We start from the raw sequence: 25,403 nt of genomic DNA on the forward strand, positions 1-25,403 counted from the left end.
GGCTTTTGAACCTCTTTCAGCTCATTGAATTAGTTCCACGGCCTACAATGATATCAAAACAACCCCCCACCAACCAACCAATTTCCAGAAGCAACAGGAAGCTGTTTTCAGCAACAACAAAAAAGTGATGATATACCCACTGTGCACTAACTGCTCTGCACCAAATGGCAGACAGACAAAGTTAGAAACCTGTTGGGAACTTCTTGCCGCTTTAGAGCCAGATATTTTTTCTTTCAAGATTTATTGGAGACAAAACCAGAGCTAAAAGAAGAGTAAAAGCTGGACTTATATTCATCAGGTGGCCCAGAAACACAACTCCAAACGAATGCTGCTGTTGCTCTGCTTCTGTTTGATGTGTAAGTCGGCAACTGTTGGCTCACACTTACGGCAAAACAACTTAATAAGCTGGTCATATGTCAGAGCTTTCCATCTGTCATCTTGTTATTGAGCTCTTCTCTGCCTAGTGGCCAAAAATTAATTATTGCAGCTTTAAATCAGTATGTGCACAGCATCCAGCCTCATAGAAACACAATGGGCTTTGAAACAGTTGAAAGGAAGGGACGAGAAAAATGCATTAAAACAGGATTTAATGCTCAGGAAACACAAACACGGACCCAAGCAACCTTTGGGTTGACTTGCAAACGACAGGAAAGAGAGCATTAAGAGAGGGGCAGGTGAAGTCAACACTGTGATTTAAACCCCTTTGAGGGGCGCAGGGGCGCAGGGGAGGGATATTAACCTGGCGGAAGTTGACTTCTTTGTGTTGTTGGCTTGAGGGGGAAGTAATAAAACAGTTCATCCCACGAGCCCTCAACCTCCTGGCCGAGTGCATACATCTCGATTAGCCGGTGTAAAAGCCCCCCAACTCATCTCAATCCAACAATACCGGTGAATAACAGGTAAGAGACCAAGCGTGGAGAGACTGCTGGATGCCCCATGGATAGAGGAGGAACGCTCAGAGCCTGCAAATTCCTCACACTTTAGATTGAGTGAACTTATTCTGGCATTTGATAACAACTGAGTGCAGATTCTTAAGAAACAAACAACAAAAGTTCTTCGAAGTTGTTTGGTTTTTGTATCAGTGCAGACAGACACTCAATAGCAGACGGAGGAAGTCTATGTTTGAGAAAGGTAGAAAGGCTGTTGCACTTAAATGTTGTCTTGTCTTCCAAGCTGTGAATGCGACGAACAGTCGATATCTCTCATTGGGGTCTTTCATGCTCAGTTAAGTAAATGCATTGATTTGTGCCCCCGGTCCCTGAACAGTGTGTAATTTAGAGGTGGCCACAATGGACACAGTGTCCAGCATTGACGAACTTGAGTGTCTGTGCAACAATTGCCGGAGACATAAAAGCAGTGTCTTGTTAATTAGTACCCTTTGGTCTTTGATTTTTGTTGAGCTTCCTTTTATTCACCTTGAAAATGCAATGCGGCTCACCTGTTGTCACTCACATCTGACTTTCCTCCGTCAAAGAGTGGCTGTAAACTGTCTACACTTGAGTGAAGCCCATCTTTACAAAGAGAGAATGTCAAGAAGGTGAAGCTAAGAGCTTTTGCAGTCAAGTGTGGTGGAAAATAGCCATTGTCTGAGTGCTTCCATCACCATCACCACACATCGGACATCAGGATGCCCACAAATGTCATTCAAGTGACACATCAGACATGTCGGAAACACTTCAATTTGCAAATGGCAGGCGTTTAGTGGAAGTGAAAGATGTGTATGCCCACACAGGCAAATCGAAGCTGAGAGCAGAAAAAGTGAAACTAAAGTAGTGCCCGGTTCTCATTTGCACATTCATACATGTCAGGAATTTAAATAAGGGACCTCATAAGAGCAGATAAAGAACCCGGTTAATAATATGCATTTTCTTACTTGAATGTACAGTTTTAATTGCTCCTAGAAACGGGCATTGAAATGGCCTCTTTACAACCTTAAAGCTGCTATAATCAGCTGCTTTAATCATCAACTGATCACAGGCTGTGTTTAGTGTGAAAAGGGTTGCTTGTAGTGATTATCCCACAGAGAATTATTATTATAATCATTATTAAAGCCAATGAACTGTTGCAGTAATGTCAGCTAGACAGCAAGCTATTCAAGTTTATTTACTTTAGCTAATATTAGCCACGGTAAGCTACCAATCAAACCGGACCAAGTAAGGCTGTAGCTGCAAAAAACACTGAGCATATTTAATTAAGGAAAAAAGTATATTATTGCTTATGAATGCGACTTTTCATTTTTATGAGAAAGGTGTTATATAACTGCACTTGGCGAGACATCCCGGGCAAAAACATTGATTTTCATGCACTGATCATTACTGAGAAATTGTGCAATTTTATTTCCGTAACATGTCTTCTTTCAGACTAGGGGAAAGAAAACATCCTGAATACACATTTAGGCGTTTCTTTTACTAAACGTTGTCTTTCTGTGTCTGTAGATTTATCCTAAATTCACCAAAAGTTAGCATTAGATAAAGCCTCATTTGCATATTTAAAGGTCTTATTGATAAAACATTTTTGTAGACGAATATTTAAAAAAAAAAAAAGAATACAGCAACAGAGCTTTTAGAAAGGTGTCAAATAAAAGTATGGCTTTCCCTGAAAAATTACTACTAGTTATTAGGATTGTCAATTAAACATTTAAAACATTTTGGCGAGTCCAAAATGAATGTTTTTTTATCTCAGTGGAAGATTTTTGATATTTGGTTCCTACTTCTATTGTGAGCCAGTAGTAAAACGCCTTGGGCATTACGTGATATCTCTGGGTCATCAGTTAGTGTGGAAAAAACGGATAAATGGATGAGATTGACAGTAAGGTCCTGCCAACAACTTGTTGTGAAGTAAATGCAATGGAACGGGGAGGGAGAATGCAACATCTATAGTTGCTGAATGTTATCAATGTTATCAATGTTATCAATAGCACCTTTAAACATAAAAAATCAGAAGATTTGACTTGAAAATGTGAGCAATCAACTGGGGTAGTTTCATGTTGATATCTATTGGCAAAAATGTTTTACCATATTCACCTATAGTGTCTTAAAAAATTGATGGAATTATAAATACATATCTTTAAAGGCTTTTTATAAAAAAAATGATTTTTCTCAGACTAAGCAAGAAATCTCCACTTCAGTAGCACTCGCATACACCAAACTTTCCAATTTCATTCCTATCTATATTCTGAAGGTTTTTACTGAGGAAGTTGTTCATTTATCATTCATAGCCTGATTTATATTACATTTTATTCCTAAAAATATGGCGGAAATTGACTTTTTTTTATGGCTGTTGACAGAATTTAATGATTTATGGAGTGATAAATAGAGATATCCAAAATCCCCCTCGGTAAAAACCTTTGACTCTAATCTGTCAACATTAATGAAACAAGAATTTTGAACCTGGCTTTATCCAATGTTCGGATTTCTCTTCTGGAAATGTATGCAATTTAGCACATATTATAAGATAACGCCTCATTTGCAAATTTAAACATACAATTACAAAAAATTTACAAAACAAAAAAATAATTGCCTTAATGTAAGTAATCAATTGGGGAAGTTTCATGGTGATATTTATTAGTTAAAAGTTTTATCCTATGTCATAGTGTCTTTAAAGGAACAGTGTGTAGGATCTGGTTGCAGATTACAACTTCTCCCGTGCGCCAAGCGTGTTGGAGAGCTACTGTGGCCGACGCGAAAACGCGAGTGGCCCTCTCTAGAGCCAGTTGTTCTAAGAGCTTAGAGTGTGTGTGTACATGGGAACTGAGTGGTGAAGCAAGAGAGAGAGAGCAGCGGCGACGGGAGCGAGTAACGTTATCGGCTCCGGCCAAAGCAGGAAACAGTTCGGTTTGTCCGTTCAGGGATACTGTTGAAACATGGCGGACTCCATGAAGAGGACCCGCTCCCTATTGAGATATAAACGGCTCATTCTAAGGTAACGAAAATACAACGATTCTTATTATCAGGTTATTATACAATAAAGAATACATACTTATTAATATTATATAATATTTCTGCCAATACATCCCTCTAATTGTTACACACTGGTCCTTTAATCTCAAAGCTGATTTAAAAGCAGTTTAAAAAAGCCTTTACCTGAGTGTGAGATGGTGCGAGACCCTTCCGTCCATAGACTCCAATCAGTGCGTTCTTCTGTACCGAGATGTTGAACTTTAGGAAGCGTGGTTGCTCCATGCTGAGTTGAGAGCGCCAGAACACCCCCGGTGGGACGCTCTGACCCACCCTCTTCCCTATGTCCACCTGTCCCGTATCGATGGAGTTGTTCTCCTGATGAATCACGCTAGACCTTCCTAAAGAGACAAAAACAACCCCCCCAAACCCGGGTTATGTAAGGTGTTAGAGAATGAAAACAGCACAGTTAAGGTGATGTGATATAAATTAGTCATCACAGAACATTTCATGCCATCAGATAAAACCTTCACAATCTTGTTTTTGTGCAAGTCTTTGATCTTTGGATATCAGTGAATGTTCTATCTTCTGCTTTCCAGTGCAATATTACTCCTTTATCCAAGCAGATACTTAACAATAAGATAGTCATATCTTTTCCAAATGAGCAGTGACCAAGCAAGGCAGGATTAAAAAGTAATGGTTCCCTGCGGTCCATGATGCGCTGCTCACCGGAAAAAAATGACTAGATATAATTGGCTTTTATACGACTCTAACAGGCCGCATCTCCCATCGTTTCTCTGGTCCTGATGACTCACAGAGTAAGGCCTCATCTCAGATAAGGTCTAAATGGAATCTGTCAGACATACTGAGTGCTACCTTCCCCGAGCAATAACAGCAAATCAAAACAATTTTGCGAATGATGTCCTTAAACTGTGTCCTCACAGCGCCAAAGATGGAGAGTTGGCCAGTTGTAATATGACTCATGCTCACATGAAAAACTGTGGTCTGCGAGGTGCAATTACAAGGACAGATTTCATTGTTAAGAAGAAAAATCTGTAAAGCGTTTTAACGTCCTTGCAGTATAAAGCTCTATTATACTGTAGAAGGAACGCCGGTGTGCTCTTTACAATTTGCCGTGGCAACAACTTGTAACTTGTTGGGTGGATGATGCAGAGTTGCCCTGCTACATAATAACAAGTCAACCTTTGCTCCCGCCTCTCGTAAGAAGCGTTCCAGTGTGTGGACCCGTGTATTCAGCCGCTGTGGAGTGTATCTGTTTGTGCCAGACCTCCATTATTTGCATCCCTCAGTGTTGTGTGTGTAATGAGGCCATTGCCTGTCACTTTAGCTTCAGTCAAAGTGAAGACTGGAAGCCAAGTTTACCTCTGGGGAGAATAATAGCCGGCTATTGATTGCCTTTAAACAGTCCAAAACCTGTCTCGTGCTATCTTAATTAGCAGTACTTATGAGGATTTAAATCTAGCCGAGTTTAAACAATTGAGCTTTTGCCTGGCCTACTCAACTCAATTAATGTTTCCGTGGCCGTGCATTCTAAATACGTGCCATGTGCTTAAAGATTAATTTGGTGGCTTTTGCTGTAAAGGTGAAGCGAGATGGCCTGCATGCTTGTTGTTGAATGCACAATGGTCCGAGATTATGATTAGGTAGTAGGAATTAATATTCAGAAGGTGAAAGATCTCAATAAACTGTAAAGGCTGACTGGGCTTCGAGCACCCGACGTTTCGCTCTGTCAGTCATGAGGCCAAATGGTTTGCTGTTGCAATTTATCTTAAACGCCATTTGAACCTTTACTTGATTTAATTGATTTGTATTCCTTAACCTTTTTTTAAGTTTCCCTTTCATTTAAAAAAAGCATTAATTACACGCAGCTTTATTTCCTTCAATTATGACAAGTTGAGGGTGTTTTAAAGGGGACATATCATGCTCATTTTGGGTTTCTAATAGAACATGTTTACATGCTTCAATGTTCAAAAACACATTATTTTTCTCATACTGTCTGTCTGAATATACCTGTATTCACCCTCTGTCTGTAACTCTCCGTTTTAGTGCCTGTCTATTCCTCCTGAAAAAGTCCAGTCTGCTCTGATTGGCTTGCGAGAAAAATGTGGGGCACCTTTGCAAAGGTAGTTCTCAAGCTGTGGGTGGTATATTCTAGTGTTCCTGCTTGTTGAATCACAGGTCCTGTTCAGACCTGGCATTAACATGCGTCCTTGGTGATCCGATCACAAGTGGACAGCTTTAAGTACAGGTGTGAATGCACTAAAGACACACTGAGGACGCATGGAGATCCGATCGCTCAGACCACGTTCAGAGGTGGTTTGGGCCACGTATGGCCACATTCATTTAGCAGTGTGTACGCAAATGTGTGCTGGGCCACATTATGGACTGCCTACTCAACTGACGTCCCGCTGGGATCCGCGGGGCCTCACTGCGCTCCTTATGTGAATAGACAGACAGACGTGAGCGCTTGTGTGCATCGCGGCATGGTAATTGCCTCTGTGCTCTACTGTATTCTGTCGGTACAACTGTATTTTATTAAAATATATCTTATCTATATGCTACATATATACGGGAAGTGCATTTTTATCATACTGTTGATGATGTGTCTGTGTTTTTGTTCCGGTGTTGCCTGGCAAAGGCCTCGTGTCTGCGGTGTCGGCGATATGGAGGGTCCCCGGGGACCACCGGTAGACAACAACCTTATATTTTTATGTTAATAAAGTATACCTGAATTCGCGAATATGTAGGAAACTACTACTGACATTCCTATAATCTTGCAACGTCTGCTGTATTGGCCATGTGTTCGCTACGTGTTTATTTGCATATAGAGCGGGGAAGTGAGATCGGATCTCAAGTGGTCACTCAAGACGCATGTGGAGACGCATTCTAATGCCAGGTGTGAACAGACGTACTTAGAGCTTTCCACTTGTGATTGGATCACCCAAGATAATGATAATGCCAGGTCTGAACAGGGCCACGTGTTTACTGATCTATGAAGCCCACAAAAAACGGACTGGGTTGTCTTATTTCACAGTTCGTGGGTTGGTAGGCACTCCAGATATCCAAATGTACTGTATGTGCACAAGCACTGAAAAAGTGAGTTGTGGAGTTTATTTTCCTTTGTGACAATAAAAACTTCACCCTGATAGCACAACATATATTCAAAAAGCAATGCCAATAACCTTAACCAGAATACAAAGCCAACAAAAGTATAAACAGTATAATTCTTGTGCATTAATACTGTAAAGGCTTATTTGCATGTCAATTAGCGGTGTATTGAGATGTCAGTCTTTTATATCCTCACCGTCAGCAGCCAGAGCTGTCACTACGCTCGACTGAGTGGGCCCTGTCTTCCCAACTCCTCCGTTTTCAAAAGCCGGCTGGTTGTCCAACTCTTGGAGCTGCCAATTGAGGCCGAAAAGGTGCATTGCTGTGAAATACACAAAAAAGCTGCGTGGGCTTGTAGAAATGGATAAACAAATAAGCAAATAAGCTGCACAAAAACAATCAAGCCACTTAAGAACAAAAGACCTGTGGGAGAGCAGCATGGGTGGCTGCAATGCAGGCAGAAAATCACAACAGTTTAACTTCCAACATTTCAGTTTTTGGAGGCGACTGTGCGATGGGTGGTTTTTCGTGTAAACACGGGTCGCTGATAGAGGCCAGACAAAGTCATTTCAATCAATACTCAGGAACCCCGTTGCTCTATCATGTTTCCTTGGGGAACAATGTTCATTAATGTGCCACAGTGTGTGCACACAAACAGCTACTGTATCAAAGAGAGACGAATTTCTATTTTGACACAAAGCTTTCCCTGCCAAGCCGACGAGATAGACTGGAAAAGTGTTGAACTCTCCAAGTCTAACACAAAGCAGGAAGGACACGGAGATGCAGCTACAGTACATGTGTGTGGAAAAGATGGAGGGAGAGACAGAAAGTGAGAGTCTTTTGAGAAGGAGTAAGGCAGTTTATTGAGACAGACAGTCACAGCAGGAGGAGGAAGTGAGAGGGTAAGATGCTGCAACTGCTCTAGTTGTCTTAGATAACTAAACTGCGTCTGGCTTTCATTCAGCCAGCCTGCTTTATTGTGTCAGTATTGGATGCAATCAAACTGTGTTCTTGTTGTTTTGGGAAACTGAGGTGCTCCTGTGAGCGCAGCGAGAGGGCCAATCTCCTTCAAAGTCACTAGGCAGGGAACATGCTGAGGAAGCATCTTGATTTCCGTCCATTTGATCTGCGAGAGGAACTTTTCTCCATCACTCGTCGCTCGCTGCAAGATGGATATTGACTGCGGCAAACAACTTGAGAGGTGGATGTGGGGCCAGAGAGGATATCAAATGTGAAGGAGATCCAAAAGAGAGATTGAAAACGCGTACGGACAGTGTATCAATGAGTGCTTTGTTAAGAAATGAGGCAGGTGTTCTGTTAAAAGCCCGCTGATTAATATACTTGGCATCAGTTTAGTGAGACAGTAGGTACTGTCCTTGGTAGACCTAATGAACAGGCGCTCCGTAGCCTTGAATTCCAATCAAATAATGTAGATTTAACATTGAGAAATAATGTTCGGTTACAGACGTTCAGCCAGCATCGCCCTCCGTGTCAGAATCCATTTGAGTTGCGGGTGAAACAAACCAGCAACATCGTTGGCAACACAAATGAATGCTGACTGGCCCATCAATATCTTTGACAAGTCTGACTTTCCTCTCTGAATAGACTAGTCTTGACAGGGCCTCCCAATGTGAAAATCTTGCACTTTTGTTGCTTTTTGCTTCACACATTTTCCACATCAATGAGATTTCCTGCTGCTATCGACATCATGGGTTCAAAATGTTCTGAATCGTTCTCCGTCTCCAGCCATATTCAGATAAATCTCGGTACTGATGTACAAATTCACTGGCAATACTGCAGACACAATCTGCAACTTAAAATAATCTACCAAGAATCAGACAAATATCTAAAAGTTGTCTTATTAGTTCCCAACCTTGAGTGCATTCTCCTTGGCCTGTGAAACTCCTGCAGCTTACTGTGTAAATATCTTCATTTCTTAGACCAACATGTTGGTTGCTTTTAACTGACTCCAGAATCCTTAGAAAACACTGCGTACTGTGCTGGGTCCCAAATTGCAAGGGTCAACTGAGGACTTGGAGCATTAACCCGAAGTGAAACAATCTCTGCCTGAATAAAGAAAAGAAAAGAAAAAGAAAATGACACCTACTCTTTCAAAAATGATTGACAGCGTGAAATTAAAGCAGGTTAAGGTATTACTTAAAGACTAAAAGGCAGCATAATCTTGTACTCAACAAAACCTGTATTTAAAAAATTAGCATTAAGTATTTTGGAAAATTAACCCTTTTAATGTTGAGAGAGAAAAGAAAAAGCTCTGTCTAAGCTGACTGGCAGAAGACAGGACATCACGCTTTATCAAAGGAGACATAGAATGACAGACAGTCAAACACAAAGGGGATGTTGCCTTATAGCTGATGATGCAATACGCTTTTTTTTTTAAAAATTGTTTTCTAATGCTAATGCTTTAATGCTAGCAGCTCTGTGAGGCTGTACTTATGAACAGACTGCATATAAAGATGGACGATGCGTCTCCACTTCCTCCCACCTTACAGAGGTGGAGACAAAATATCCCGGATACGGGAGCTGCCATCCTCCCAGCTCCAAATGATTTTGTCGTCATTTGGAGTCAGAGTCTGAGCAGTAGTGATCGGGGTCTGGAGCAGCGGTATCGAGGTCAACCGCCAAAACCAATTGCGAGCCGAGCGCGGCCGCAGTTTGTCAGCGAAAGAGACTCACAGGTGCTGATCATGACGTCTCACCCCCTTCTCATAGCATCAAATAACGAATTAAAACTAAACTTATCAGAAATTAACACTTGAACATATATCATGGTGATATGAACTACCAACAAATTTTGGAAAAAATTATTTGCCGTGTTCTTTGACTTTTTAGTTTGTCCCATGTCCCATCCACTAACATGGAGAGGGCAGGATTTACGACCTATACTGCAGCCAGCCACCAGGAGGAGATCAAGATGTTTTGGCTTCACTTTTGGGGAGCTGTCATGTCGCCCATCTTTATATACAGTCTATGCTTTGAGCTGATAGCAAACTCAGCAAAATCAGTATGCTAACATACTCATAGTGACAAAGTTAACATGTTAATGTTTATATTTACCAGGTTCACTATCTTGTGCTGTGTGCGTTGTACGATTTGAGCCCCTTTCTGACCTGATTTTTGAGCCGTGCGACTCATTTTAGAGTCAAACCGAATTACAGCTTTTTGTTGGGCGTTGTTTGCCGTGCAATGTACAGGGGAGGGGGAGTGAGTACAGATCATGAACTGTTCCACTCCACATGACTAGCCGTTTGGAGGCGTTCGGATTCATTTCTGTCAGGTCAGAAATTTTGGTCGGCCGTCTCAGGCTCTCACACAGTTGAAGCAGAGTCACGAGCTGCTTCCCTGCCTTTTTTCTCACTTCGCCTGCGCAATCTGGCAAACAATGCGTCTGAAAGTGCCATGGCAACACGACACATCACGTGGGTGGAAAATATGGAGGCCAGGTTGGTCGAGCTGAGGCACTAGCATACGTATGTGCCTCTTTGGTTATTCCTCCTTCTCCTATCATGACAGATATGAATGAGAGAAACGTTGTGCTTTGTTAGCATTATTGTGAACCGTACTATTGTAATGTTACAGACCTCCACTAACAAACAAACATCTACCTGCCCAAGAGCTTTATCTATTTATCTTCATTGGCAATTGTCAATAGCCAGAACGGTCCGCAAGGGGCTGTTTTATTTTCTGTTTCACACGTAGAGTGTGAGCACATAAATCGGGAGCTCTGGCTTTACATTGCAGACAAGTTACTCGTACAGTATGATTTGGAATTACAACTCATTAAACTCAACATTTCTAAAATCGTACAGTGTGTGCCCAGCTCGAGTCTAGCAGTATAACTTAGTTTAACATTTGCTAATTAGTGCTAAACACAAAGTACAGCTGAGGAGCTGATGGAAATGTAATTTAGTTCTGCAGGTATTTGGTTATAAACCAAAGTGTCAAACTGAAAAGTCAGTCATCGCCAACGTTATTAGAATGTATCCACTAGGGACAACGAATATCTGTAGAAAAGTTCACTGCATGTCATCCGATAGCTGTCAAGATATTTCACTCTAACCTACAAATGTCAGCCTCATGCGCTAAAGTCAGAGTCTAAAAACATCTCCACTGACTTGGTTCCTGATTGTAGACTCTAGTTCATGTCACATGATTAGTCCAGAGAGACTCTCCACAGTTCGACACTCACATCTCCCAGTATCACCAAGCTCCAACTGTGTGTGGCGGTGGGCTCTTGTGTATCAGACCCACCACAGAGCCACCAAGAGCCTTCCCCTCTTCACTGCTCTTAGTGCGCCAGCACCTGAATCCCCACTTACCTCATCAACAAATTGCTTTGAGGTGAATAGCCCTCAATTTATGAATTTGCATAAGTTATTCCTGCAGCATAGGCCAGTTCAATTAATATTTATGGGGCCACGAGCAATTCTCTTCCTGAGCAAGAAGCTGCAAAAGCTATAGCCTCTAATCTCCGAAGTCAAAATGTGCCCTGTGGAACACCTCCACAGACGGCGAATTGGGAGGTTGAATTTATAAGTTCGCAACACGTTTGTTTGAGCTCTGACACCCACATGGTGTTTACACGTAGCGTAGAGAAGCACAAATACTTCTGCAACTGGAAAAAGCAACACAAGCCCCAGATAATCCTTCCGGGCTGCTCTCACAGCAAATCCCCCATCTTGTTCACATGATTCTTGGTGGTGTTGTTACCTGGAAAACACCAGCGCTAATTACGCAACAGTGCAGATGAAAGTATCTCATCTTTATAGGAAAAATAAATAATTAATTATTCAGCTAAGCAACCCAAGGCATTAAAAACATAAATGAGAATAAAACTTCTTAAGTGTTTCCTGTTAAAATATGCAGAGGACGCCATTCTGATGGCCAAGAATAATTAGTCCATTTACCACAGAGAGAGGTGACCCATCTGGAGTCACGGTGTGCCAACAACAACTTGGAGCTCAACAGCCGCAAAATTATTGAGATAAACATTATTTTATGCTGGAACCTGACTGCACATCTCCCCCAGAAAACATCCCCGAGGGACTCCTCGAAATAATCCGCACAGCTCAGAGCATGGCTAAGATGTTCCTGTTTTCAAGGATAGTATCTCCAACCACCTCAAATGGAATGACAACATCTTTAACACCAGATCGACCAAGCCGGGGTTTGTTTTTATGGTCCTGTGGCAATTGAAGCAAGCTCCCTGTCTCCTTCTGTTCGTCTCTGGGGGATTTCTAGAATTTTCTATTAGTATTAGATTAGTATCAGAAGCAGTCTGTTTTTTTTTTACTCATCACTGATGTTATCAGCCACTCTCCTCTAGCACGGCCTTGTTAAAACTAAAAGTGCCCACCGTGTCAACAATTTCACGAGAGCCATCACTTTAATCAACCAGCCTTCCCATAAAAACACATGAATCCAAATTGATTTTCACCTTTTCTGATAAATTACATTTTTGTGGTACACGGTTCCAGGGAATTAGCTTCTTCCTAAAAATCTATGAGGTGCATTTTTACAAAGTAACACAAAATAACCCCATGCTTCAGTTAGAGACACTTGTAATTAATATATTCTCGATAGAGTGCTACAGGAATGACTCCTAAAACCCGGAAATGAGTTAGTATTTTAGCACAATAATAACGCATTAATGCAAATTTATTTGAATGCCACTAATTTCTTTAGTACAGATACTGGTATCATAGGAAACTAGAAAACGTAAGGAATCCATTGGTACCAACATGTCATACTAGATTGTCGACAAAAAGCTTAAATAACGCTATAAACGTACACTACATTTTGGCAAGGAGAAACTGCCATGGCCATTTTCAAAGGGGTCCCTTGACCTGAAACTGGGTTCTATGGGTACCCACGAGTCTCCCCATTACAGACATACTTGCGCTGATGTGACCGTGGTGTTGTTCATTTACAGCCTAACGCTATTACTTCTGGCGGTTGCATTCATGCTTCAAAAATCATAATCATTTTCTGCAACAATCCAAAACACAATTAGAAAATCCCCTTGGCTTTTTGTTGAGGGCGATGGTAACTTCCTGGCTGGTCTAAAAAAAAATACATCATCCCTGTAGCACACTATATGTCTGACATTCAAAGGCAAACCTCAAATTAAAGAAGTGTATCATCTTCTCCTCATAATCATTTTGATCAAACGTGCTCCGTGAGGACATTGCATTTGGTTTTGTTAGTGCGGCTCAAATTTGAAATGCATTTCCAAGAATCCACATGCTGTTTCTGCATCCAATCAGTCCATCAAAGCTGGACTCGGTCCTGATTGGCCTCCCCCCGTATCTGAACAATTGCTGAAATCCTTCCAATCAGGCCAGTTTGCAGGACTGGAACTGGAAAGCCTCACCTCAGCAGGTTTGCCTCATTTGAATTACAGGAGCTGATGTTGTCGGTCAGCCAGGGTCCAGTTCTGTGACAGTTCTGTACGCTGTTCTTCTAAATTAATTCAATAAATAAAACATCTTGTCCAAACTATTTGTTTCTAAAATATCATGAGGAACATTAGTCTTCACCTGAGCAACAGAACAAAACAAAGAATGACTAATATGGCACAGTGAACTTCAAACACTTTTTAACATGTAACAGATGCAGGTGTATTTGTCTTTGAGTTTGTCTTTGTACTAATGGGACTGTGCGAGCTGACAGTAGGAAAGTATTAAAGCATGAGTGCACATTGTATCTATTTGAGTCATTGCACCTGGCAGGTGAATTGGCGATGGATGAAAGAGAGAGGAAGTGGTGGAAACACTCTCAGGCACCTGAGGCAAGTGGCAGAGGGGTGCATCTGTTTAACTCACACATGCACAAACACACACCAAAAGGAGCTAGAGCACCAGGCACACATAATCTGGAATCAGGCCAAAAAATACAATTCCCAAACACCCGACAGGTCTACAATTAAACAAGTCAGTGATTGTTGAGATGAAAATGTTGTGAATGAATCCAATCTGCTGTGACGGTTAGTGACAACAGCTGAACAAATGACTGTTTCGGCTCCCGTGTAAACGGAGCCGATCTGTCTCGAGCACAGGTACAAATAAAAATAGCAACTGATTCCTGCACACGGAGGAGGAGTTATATGTATCCATACTAATTTTACGATGTAAGATCATGAACGACAACAAGTAACAAAACGGTTAAGTCAATAAAGGGATTGTGAATATTGATATAACACATTTATGACCTCTCCTCCATGAGAGCACTCCCCCTTCCACTCACCAATAAAACACTGGTTATAGGATCTACCCAACAACCCCATATTTCTCCTTATACAACTGTGTCACATTTCCCCTGCCTCCAAGCTGGATGAATACTTATATATCCCCTCAGGGAGAGAGGCACAGTGTAAAGATTAAGGGCTCGGATGACAAGGGACGGCATAAGGAGACATGAATCTGTAACGGGTTTATTGCTGTGGTCAAGATTTGAAAGGTTAGCAAGAAGTCAGTTTTGACACATGCAGTAAAGGAAACGTCACAGGAAATAATAATGCCCACAGGAGAGGGAAGAGGAAGAGCATTAGTTTATCTTTCTGACCGAGATAAAAGCCTTTCCTGTATAAGAAGAATAAGCAAGTTTTGGTTCAAGCACAACAAAAGGCTCTGTGGACTGAGGTCTTCTGTAAAGATCAAGCGTTTGGGACCGTTTCCTCTATAAGAATTCAGCTCCTCAACTTGTGTTTCATTTTGACGCTGCCATCTGTGTGCCGGCCATTTGAAACGCCCTGCCTGTGTTTTAACAGGAACCCCCGAGGACATAAATTCTGTGAAATGGGGATCAGAAGTGCGGAGATGATGCACAGCCCCCTGTCAAAGGGAAACAGACAGGGCTGTCTTGTTGGAAACTGTACTCGGGCCATGTCTGCATATCTGACTGAGAGCTTAGTCAGACAGACGCTACTGAATCATATCAGGACATCTGCAATTTCTGCAAAAAGGAAAAGGCAGTGAAATAGAAATACTCCTGGCAGAGATCAAACTTCATACAGATTAAGAGGCCTGCTGGCTACACTCACTCTAGGGCAACTTGTCTATCATTTGTTCCGTTTGACTGAATGACATGTCTAAAGATTGTCTAATGCCACTGCAGATAATGGAGTCATGTTTTCTCGCCCTAAAATGAAAGAAAGATGTCGCTTCCGGCTAAATAACTGCTGTTTTTTATACAACCGGGTGATAGCTTGTGCTGCACCTCCTCATCAAACAATAACAACAAGTATTCAGTGGCAATATTCACGCCAAAGCCGTGGTGTAATGTTAATTTTGTCTGGTTAGATGTGTTTCAAAAGCACAGTATTAATATGTAAACATTCCATATTGTCGGGATCTAATAGTGTTAACACTAAAGAGTCATCCCCTATAAAAAATATCCTCATGCCAGGCTCGGATATCCAGGCTCGGATATCCAGGCTGATTTTTCCCTGAATTGCCCCTCCAGAGAATCAAGAGGGAAGTTCTGCTCTAAGCCCCCAGTCGGTACAGATGTTCAGCCTAGAATATCAGGTAATGTGAGCAGTTTACAGATGAGATTTTCACCTCCTGAACTGCTTCCAAACACGATCAGAGACTCAAGTGGACCAGTGTGAGGAGGAAAAGAGAGGACTGTTTTAAATTGCTACCTAGGAGCTGGTGCAGACTGCAAGTTTGAAGGCTACAGTAGTAGAAGTGTGGCCTTGAACTGATGATGGTAACGTGTCGTCAACTGTATAGATTAAAGGCCTTTACACACCGGGGGCTTGACGAATAAACATGAAAATGCAAAATACTCGGCTGTGAATATTTCAGATTAAAACTATTCATACCGGCAGCGAGGTAAATTTGCGACAGTTGCAACACTTTTTCAATAACAGACTTGCGCAGGCAGAGGACTAACGCCTGAGCCGCACAGGAGCGTGAGCAGCGTGTGTGCATTGCGGAACCTCTTGCTTTCTATTGCGGCGCCCATGTCGACAGGTTAGAGCAGCCGCACTGCCCACATGAGCAGCATGGCTCAGGCACGGCTGCATCTCTCTTAGAGAGTGCTACAATTATTACAGTTTCGAAGTCCATATATGTAGAATATGTTGCAGACTAGAAAAAAAGAAAATATTTATTTTTAACTCAACACTTCCTGTTTCTGTTTCAAAATAAAAGTCATCCAGCGTTTTTTTGTGGACAGAAATTCTTCATTGGTTAAAACGAGGCTTTTATTCTGAAATATTTGCAGGACAGTTTTGGAAAATGCAGTGACTTGCAGGGCTCCTTAAATTAATAGTAGCTGCTTTTGATTGTGGATTATTATTATTATTTACAAATGAGCATACGCTTCTTAACTTCTCAACCTTTTTCTGTCTAAAATAACTGTAAATGACAATAATAATGAAATGAAACGGAAAGAAACGGCTGGCGGCAGCAGCAGCAGCAGCAGCAATAGCAATGCTGTCGGTGTGGACACCACACGCGTGAGAGACGCATCAGTTCAGCGAGGCAGCCGTCACACGCTGCTCATGCATCCAGCAATGTACCAGGATCCCTTTGACCCAGTCTGGAAATCTGTCTGAGGTAAATTGTTATATAGCCTAAGCTACTGTAATCAATTTTATTGAGTTTCCTTTTACCAAAATGCTTTGAAAGCTCCAAAAAAATGTACCTTGCTCTGAAAAAAAATGGTGTTGTTTTTTTGCTGTGTAATACTCGCATTCTATGTGAAAGTATTTATGACAAAAACAACAGGGCTAAAAAATATATTGATGTGCGAATTAATTGCACGAAAAAAACCCGCCCCCAGTGTGTAAAGGCCTTAACAGTAGGGAAAAGAACGTTTGGGTAAAAGCTAGAGAGCATCTATGATTGAGACAGAGAGAGACATGAGCAGAGCACCTTTAGAGTCCTTTGGGGTGGGTCCAAATCAAACATCAACTCCAAGTCCAAGTCATCCGCTCATTAGTCTTCATAAACAAATTGCAAGTCAAGATGAAAAGACTTTCAGGTCTGAATGCTGACCATTAAAATGGCATGCTTTATGGTTTTGACATGCTCCTTTCCAAGCTGTTTTAATTATGTTATTTCCATTGCTGGGACCAAGACCCTTGAACGCACAGGTCTAATAATTAAATATGCCAGGACTGACTGTTTCGGTTTTGTTTAGTTTTTATTGTTACAGAGTCTTAAATCAAAACCTGAGTCTAAATGTTTTTGTTTCAACTCTCAAGGGCGAAGTCTAGACACACAGCACTCAAATCTGCTCTTATCCTAATTTTTGTGACTTACCATAACTGTGGAAATGTGTGTGTGTTCAAAAGAGACAAAACTAGCTGATGTGCAGCACTCATTAATATGATAATCTTAATAATGTCCCATAATCTGTCATGCCCTGTTTTCTAATGTTGTCATTTGGCTGTTTGTGATTTGAGAAGAAATAATTATCGTTATGCATCTGATACAACTAGATTTCAAAATGTCTGTCTCAAACATCAACCCCCCTCCTTACCTATGCAGTAGCAGAGGATGATGGACAGAACCACAGCGATCCCCACAGCGATCAGGGCGGTGCACTTCCAGGAGCAGTGTTTCGGTGACTTCTTGAACTTGAAAGCCCCTCTGGACAGGCTGTTTCTGGGCAAAGGGCGCGCCGGTGTCGAGTAAACCGTCCCTGTCGCCATGGTGTAACCGGGGGCCGCTGCGCCGAAGAAAGGTGTCGTTCCTGTGCCCGTTTTAAAAAGAAAGTGCCTGCAGAGAGGGGGAAAGAAATAGAAGAATATATATTGTATAAATAACTGTAAAATGAGTGATGGGTCAAAACAGCATCCCAAAAGTTAAAGGCCTGATCAGCTTAATGTATGGGTCCATCGTTGTCAAACTGTCCTTTAGTTGAATAAAAGACCCCAATTTGCTCCTGTTCCCAATCTGTCCACAAAGAAAGTCCAATTTAAATTCAAATACCAAAAAAAAAAAAAATCACTAAAATACAGTACACCCTACAATACTAGTAACTCCCATGTGGATCACACTGCAAGAGGAACTGGGTTGAATTATAATATTCAGTTTATTCCTGACATTGGAAGAGGTGAACAAAAAGTACCTCATAAAAACAATCATCTCCCACTTGCCCTTTTACAACTGGGCCTTCGCTAATAGCCCATTATACCTGGGGTAATTAAGAGGGTTTAATCAAATGCACTACGGAGTGATTGTCCTATTAACTTTTAAACCCCACGTGAAAAGCTCTTAAGTAAATGAATTAAGCCTTGTTGCCACTCTTGCCACTACTTAGAGATTAATACCCAAATGCCTCTAGGCTTATGGCGACGGCCAGGGAAATTGAACAGATTGACCATGCATTACAAATGCTCCTCCTACCCACAACTGCAGAATTTCATTCATAACACTTTATCCATTTTTGGACATTTTCAAGCAATATTTACTACTTTGTAGATTACTGGTAATTACTCTTGCTTGTTTTTCAGATAATAGATCTCTAATAGAAAAATAAGTCTTAAATTCTTCACCAAAATTACTTTCGGAGTTCATTGTAAAACTAGGGCTGTCAAAGTTAACGCGATAATAACGCGCGCAAATGAGTTTTAACGCCACTAATTTCTTTAATGCATTGACATGACTTGCAATTTTTAGGTTGTAGTGGGCTCAGTTTTAAAGCAAGAGTGAAGATACTGGTATCATATGAAACTAGAAAACACTCCAGTTAAGTTACGCAAAATTGTGGTGAGGAAAAACTGTCATGGCCATTCTCCAAGGGGTCCCTTGACCTCTGACCTCAAGATCAGTGAATGAAAATGGGTTCTATGGGTACCCACGAGTCTCCCCTTTACAGACAAGCCCACTTTTTGATAATCACATGCAGTTTGGGGCAAGTCATAGTCAAGTCAGCACACTGACACACTGACAGCTGTTGTTGCCTGTTGGGTTTGAGTTTGTTACAATTTGCAGTACCTGTGAGGATTTGCGGACAATATTTGTCATTGTTTTGTGTTGTTAATTGATTTCCATAAATATGTACATACATTTACATAAAGCAAGCCTATTTTCCCACTCCATGTTCATACAGTAAGAGTATTAAATACTTGACAAATCTCCCTTTAAGGTACATTTTGAACGGATAAAAAATGTGTGATTAATTTGCGATTGAATATTTCAAACGATTGACAGCCCTATGTAAAACAAGACTTGTGCTGAATAATAATAATAATATTAAATAATTCAAATAAACAATTTGTACAATACAACCTTTATTATTCAGTTAAGAGTCGCTCTGCATGATTCCTCTCCTTCACACTCACAGTTACACACAAAATTACATCTGAGAGCACCTGCCCAGCACCACCACAGCAATATCTTTTCAACTGGAACAGTTGGGGGTTAAGTGCCTTGCGCAAAGGCACCTCAGCATAAATCAAATAAATAAAGTGGGATAAATGCTACAATATCATTTTGGAGATAAAAGGCCCAGAGAAAGCAGTCCTCCTTCCTTGCTGTCCTACACAACGTTTTACAGTGTTTGAAGGGTCCTATAGATCCCAGGGGGAACAGGTTGCCATGGTAGCCGCTAATTTAAATACACCAATAAACTGATAAAGCAGTGTTTGCTCATCAATTATTTGTGCAGCATGTGTGAAGTCTCCGTGTAAGTTTTGAAAAGGTTCTTTTAATCCCGTCTGTGGATCTGTACTAAAAGAGCTTGAGGACGGCTAATTGGGTGCATAATCTGAAGCTGAGCAGTTAAGGACCGAAAATCCATGTAGTGGCACTTACTGTACTAATCACAGTTTCCCTGATTAGTTGATAGGAACGGTGGGCCAACATGCCTAAAGCAGTTTCATTAACTATAGTACTCTTTAACCTCTTTCACCCGACCAACCTGGTACTGAGCTGTGTGTTAAATCACTGCCTTTAAAAACTTGTGGTGGTCTTTTTTCCGAATTGTTTCTAAAAGACGAGGCCATAACGCTACTAAAACACTGCAAGTGTATTTTTTCCAAACAATGTTTGTTTGACAATGATTTCAATATTTTAGGTACAAAATCATTGTATTGTAGGAAATTGTATTTGTAGACTATAATATTTTTTAACTGTTTTTTATAGTGCATATACATACTTGACTTTGGATTTATTTTTTGTCATCTTATTTACATTGTTATTGATCTTATTTGTTATTATCTAAGTTTTACTTGATCATATTTCATTATTATAATAAAATGACTCCTAACTTGTTTTGTATTGATTTTATTCTGTGCACAATGGTAGAATCTGATGATGCACAGGGTAAATGTCATGACCAAAGGCTCCATTGTGTGCACATAGCCTCCTGTAGTGGATATCAGTAGTATTTATAGCCTGATTCCCTTTCAAGAGGTAGAAAACTCATTTGGCACACTTTGGGTAGCCAAGTGGCCAAATGGAGAGTCCGCACGGTCCTACTCTTACTAAAACCTACGCAGAATCTACGTGCTTTGTGTTATTTATATATCTGCTTTGGCACAGTTGTAGTCAAGGAGTTGCTGAATGAATTTGCATCTCTGTGCATGGCATTATTGCTAAAATGATGTTACCCACTGTCTAATCTAGAAAACATTTTTGGTAAGGATAAAAAAGGAAATTTTTCCTTTGGTTCATCACAATTTACTCAGGCATAGTAACAGTCAGAACGTTACTTACACTGGGGATGAATTCTCCCAGGTCTTGCCTATCCACAGAGACCAAGATCATGCATATAGACCTGGTAGTTGTGGAGCTATTGATGATTTATTTTGAGTCTGTCTAGGCAAATCACACCTTCCAGCACCCTAGGGCTTAAGAGGTTAAATGTTGTTTCTGAAGATTGTCCACTCTTAGCGGTCCAAAAACATGCTCAGGGAAGTCAGTAATCAGATATTTATCCAATGGTTTTAACAGATTTGTTTTACAAAGGACACATCTTAAACCTACACCATAATGCATTGCTCATATTTCAGCCCCGCCGCTGATATTTCAGCTACTTCCTATCTCCTGTGAGGATATCTCTGGGCTAAAACCTCCTCTGATCAATTCGCGACTAAAGAAGAACAAATGTCAGATTTGGATCGTCTGGCTCCTTGATGCCCCGATTGACACGTGCTGTCATGGACAGACAGGGATTCCATTTAAAGGTTACAGTGTGTCACTGCTGGAATGACAATGCCCAGGGCGTCTGCAAACCTGGGAGAAGTTCAGACCCTTCAATCTGGAACAATCTGTGCTGTTGCTGCAGCAGAGTCTGTAATACACAGCTGGGTATGAATTGAGGTCAAAACTTGCACAACGACGGAGGCGGCAGACGTGTAGTCAGACAGCGTTAAGTGTAAGTGGATGCAATCTGATGAGGTAGACAGAAAGGGACGTGATTTTGTGTGTGGTGTGTGTGTGTGTGTGTGTGCACTCTATTTGAGGGAGGTGACTACCAATTTCAAGTTGCAGAGATGAAGTGGAGACAGTTTTGTCTGTAAATAAGAGGTCTCAAATCCACCTGGGCTCTTATTTATGCAAAGATATGAGCACTTAATGTTCTCACGGGCTCCAAGTCAAAGACACCTGAACTAAAAACATCAACGGCACATCTGTACCGCAGCGTTAGGGCACGTAACCACAGGGTATAATGTAATTACTAAACTAAATAATGGAAAACTGGATTAATAAATATGTCAAATAAAAACACGTGAACAAACACAAAATAGTGTTTATTTGCACAATTTAGTTGAACAATCTGAATGCGCCTATAATTACCAGAAACATATGGCAGCCTGTGGGGGGGTTACAAACTAGAAAGTCAGCTATATTTCAGTCATTTATATCCCTTTTTGCTTTGTACGAGAGGGAAAATAAAAGCTGTCAGAATCTGTGTGTACCAGCGTCACCGAGACAAATTCCCGCGCTGGACATTTATTGCACTCGGCGTTTATTGTAATTCTGGTGTTGATGTTTTTCATGTTTTTTTTTTCTAAAGCGGCAGACTGAAGGGGGGCTAAAGATGAAATGCTGTTGGACATGATTAGCAAACAGCGGACCAGTGTAAATGTCTGCTGGTTGACCGGCTAATTGATTACAGCCAGTGTGATGCAACAAGGCACATTACTATGCTAATCCAAGCCCAGCCCTAGTGATAGCAGTGTGATGTGCGCTTTGAGTGAGAGAGAGAAGGGAAAAGAGACAATCAAGAAGAGTGTGAGACTGAGAGCAAATGAATGGCTGCGTGTCAGTGTGATCGCAGTGCGTTTGTGAGCACGCCTGTCTGTCCCATTGAGAAGCCCGGTACACAAAAGCAGCAGCCAGCCCGGCCTCCTCTGCTCTCACAACATTGCTTGTCATCAGGATGACATTTGAAAACATCCTCACAGAGGACAAAAGACTAAACAGAGAGTGGGTGGATTTGTCTACGGCTAAGCTCCAGCTGGAAGGGTGAGAGAGCACACTAGAAACAATGCGAATCGAAGCCCTCGGAATATGTAATCTGCCTATTAGCTGCTGTTCTGTGTTAGCATTAGCATTTCAAGGTGAGAGCCGGAATAATCAGGCTGCTTCAATCCGTGGCCAATAGAAAAAAAAAAAAAAAAAAAGGCTACAGATGTGGCGGGCGTGCTGTGGCTCGTCTTCACACTCGCCGCCGTCGCCGTCGCTTTCCTCCAGATCACCACCTGCCCTCGCAACGGGGGTGCCTGCTAGCAGGTGCTATTCTGGTAGAGTTATCGCCGCACCCGTGTGGTGGTATTTCAGTGCCGGCAAGCTTTTCTGTGCCGTCCTGCCCACGGAGATCAGCGTGGTGCCATCTTGAGTCGCTCCCTCGGAGTGCTCGGATTGTTTGCACATGGACTATATTACTGTATATTTAACGGGTTTGATTAGGTTTGGTTTAAGGAGAGCTCAGCTTTTATGTGCATACAGATTTGGAGTCCAACTCTATGCTATGAGACAGTTTTTAATCTCCTGCGGTGACGTGTATTTTAGCTCCTGTAGGTTCAATGTGTAATGTGTAATGATTTATTTTAATATAACTATTTAGATCACTCCTCACTATCCATCATCTGTTCATGAAAGCTTTTTACATTTCCTGGCAAAACTCATCTGGACCAGATGCATTTCGTGTTGCCAGCAGTTTATACAGTAGCCTAGAATAAGAGGAAAATATTGCAGAACTCTGGATGGAATCACCACAGAAATGTGCGCTTGGCACTAAATATGTTGGCAAAATAAATGAGAAGGAAAACACACGAGAAGAAGAAGAAGAAAAAAAAAAATACGTCTTGAGGATTACCACTTTGTCTACACCACCAACCACTTTGGCAGGTAACCAGGAAATAACTGCGAGCTCCTTTCTATTCCCAAAGGCTAGTTGGCTGGTATCTTACACATGACTAATCAGTCCGTGTGCCATCCTGACACCATGGCTGCTGTACAAAAAAAAAAAAAGTTCAGTTTTTGTCCTCTGATGTGAAGCATGACTGTCTGACTCATGATTTACATGTGCATCCCACACAAGCAACACACACACACACAAAGAAAACCCTACTTGGATTACCTCTCCTATTCTTTTTTTCACCCCCGAGAACAATTCTAACACGTTTTCCATCAGGAAAATGTACTGTCGGTGGGACACCGTACCACATGATGATGTTAGAGCGGAGACATAATTTCATTTCACAAAAGGACTCCCTTGACACATGAATCCAACGGGGATTGACAGCACATTTATAACTGCAACGTGTGGCTAGGCAGGTCTTCAAAAGCCTCTGAAGATTCTGAAATGTCATAACGACTGTTCTGGCTGAATCTCATTGAATCTAAGTGGAGGAAAAAAAAAGCCCAAGTGGGCTCTAAAGGACATACATATGTAAGAGCAGATGCCTTACCTGTATCTTATCCAGTGAAGCACTTATGGATCTTATAGCTCGCACCATAAAGGCGTCAAACATGCTAATTTCACACATACTGGAATAGTCTATTTTAAACAAAGGATTAAGTACTGCTCAAGTATAATTACCGTATATGTGCATTGGTCTCTTGAGGGACGTGGCAATTCATTTTATAATGAAATTCAATGGAATATTTCTAATTGAAAATATCTCACAAAACTATTTCAGTGAAGCCAAGTGTTTAGTAAGGGAAACCTGAGGGGCTTTATTAGCAGTACTCCACACACTTTAAAGATCTGGATGTCTGCACTTGAGAATAGCAACGAACAGCAAGCAGCATCACTGCTCTGTTGCCAGCTAATTGAGCCCTTTAAATGGAGCCGTCTTTGTTAGAATAAAGCAGAACAAAGGCTGACGTCGAATCATTTCATAGAATTATCTCAAGTGTGAATCCTGCATTTCTCATGGTAACAGATAGCAGCACTTCTCTTGATCCACTGTTATAACATATAAATGCTCTATGCAATAATACTACTACTACTACTACTACTACTACTACTGCTAATAACAATAATATTAATAATAATTATAATAATAATAATATATTTTATTTATCTGAAGAATTATCTGAAGTGCATATCCTGCATTTCTCATGGTAACAGATACCATGACTTCTACTGATCCAGTGTTATAACTTGTAAATGCTCTTCTTCTTCTTCATAATATAAAAATACTAATTATAATAATAATAATAATAATAATAATAATAATAATAATAAGATTATTATTAATAATAATACATTTTATTTAATGGCGCCTTTCATGTCACTCAACTTTAAAAAAAAAAAATCACATAAAATCAGTCATAAAAATGTGCAATACCCATCAAGCATCAGTAATAGAACATCAATAAAATCAACATAATTTTACAGTACAAACAAGTATGGACTCATTGTATCGTTATTCTCTACCAGGAAATTAGGGCTACGTTTCAAATTGCATACTTTTTAATTTTTTTATTTTATTACCTACTGCAGCTGCCATTACAAAGTACGTACTGTATTGCATGCAGTATGTATACAATTGGGACTTCGTCTTAACATTGCGCCTTGAACTTTGACCCTCTCGCTCATACAGTATATTGATCATATATAGGACATCCTGGTATTTTTTTGCATACTGCATTTGACATACTATGTATTGGGACATACTAAATCTGTTTCTGGCATACTGAATAGTATGGTAGTACAGGTATTGGAACACACAGTATGTATTTGTGTTCCTGTCTGTCTGTCTACAGCTAATCTCGCATACTGCTGGACCCATCAGCCTAATTTGTTTTGTGCTCATTTATGACTGTATGCTCAAGGACCTCTCATGGTTGCAGTGATTCACACTCTTTGAAAACATATTTTATTGACTGTTTCAATACCGTCATTGACTGCTGACTCCTCACTACTCTTAACCGGCTGGTAGGG

The 25,403-nt window shown here is 41.0% G+C and overlaps 1 protein-coding gene across 6 annotated transcripts in view; it reads right to left on the reverse strand.

Annotated features, from left to right (window-relative positions):
• si:dkey-237h12.3 (teneurin-3) overlaps positions 1-25,403 on the reverse strand; it is a 175,908-nt gene that overhangs the window by 72,289 nt on the left and 78,216 nt on the right. For 5 of the 6 annotated variants that reach the window (XM_037780025.1, XM_037780024.1, XM_037780023.1 and 2 more), the window contains 3 exons: positions 17,538-17,776; positions 7,222-7,347; positions 4,083-4,297 (listed from right to left, as the gene is read on the reverse strand). In XM_037780025.1, the coding sequence (XP_037635953.1) occupies positions 4,083-4,297; positions 7,222-7,347; positions 17,538-17,776 (580 nt within the window). The remainder of the gene's footprint in view (positions 1-4,082; positions 4,298-7,221; positions 7,348-17,537; positions 17,777-25,403) is intronic. The other variant, XM_037780026.1, reaches the window with a different exon arrangement.

Source organism: Sebastes umbrosus, chromosome 9 (assembly GCF_015220745.1).
Source record: "Sebastes umbrosus isolate fSebUmb1 chromosome 9, fSebUmb1.pri, whole genome shotgun sequence".
Taxonomy (NCBI): domain Eukaryota; kingdom Metazoa; phylum Chordata; class Actinopteri; order Perciformes; family Sebastidae; genus Sebastes; species Sebastes umbrosus.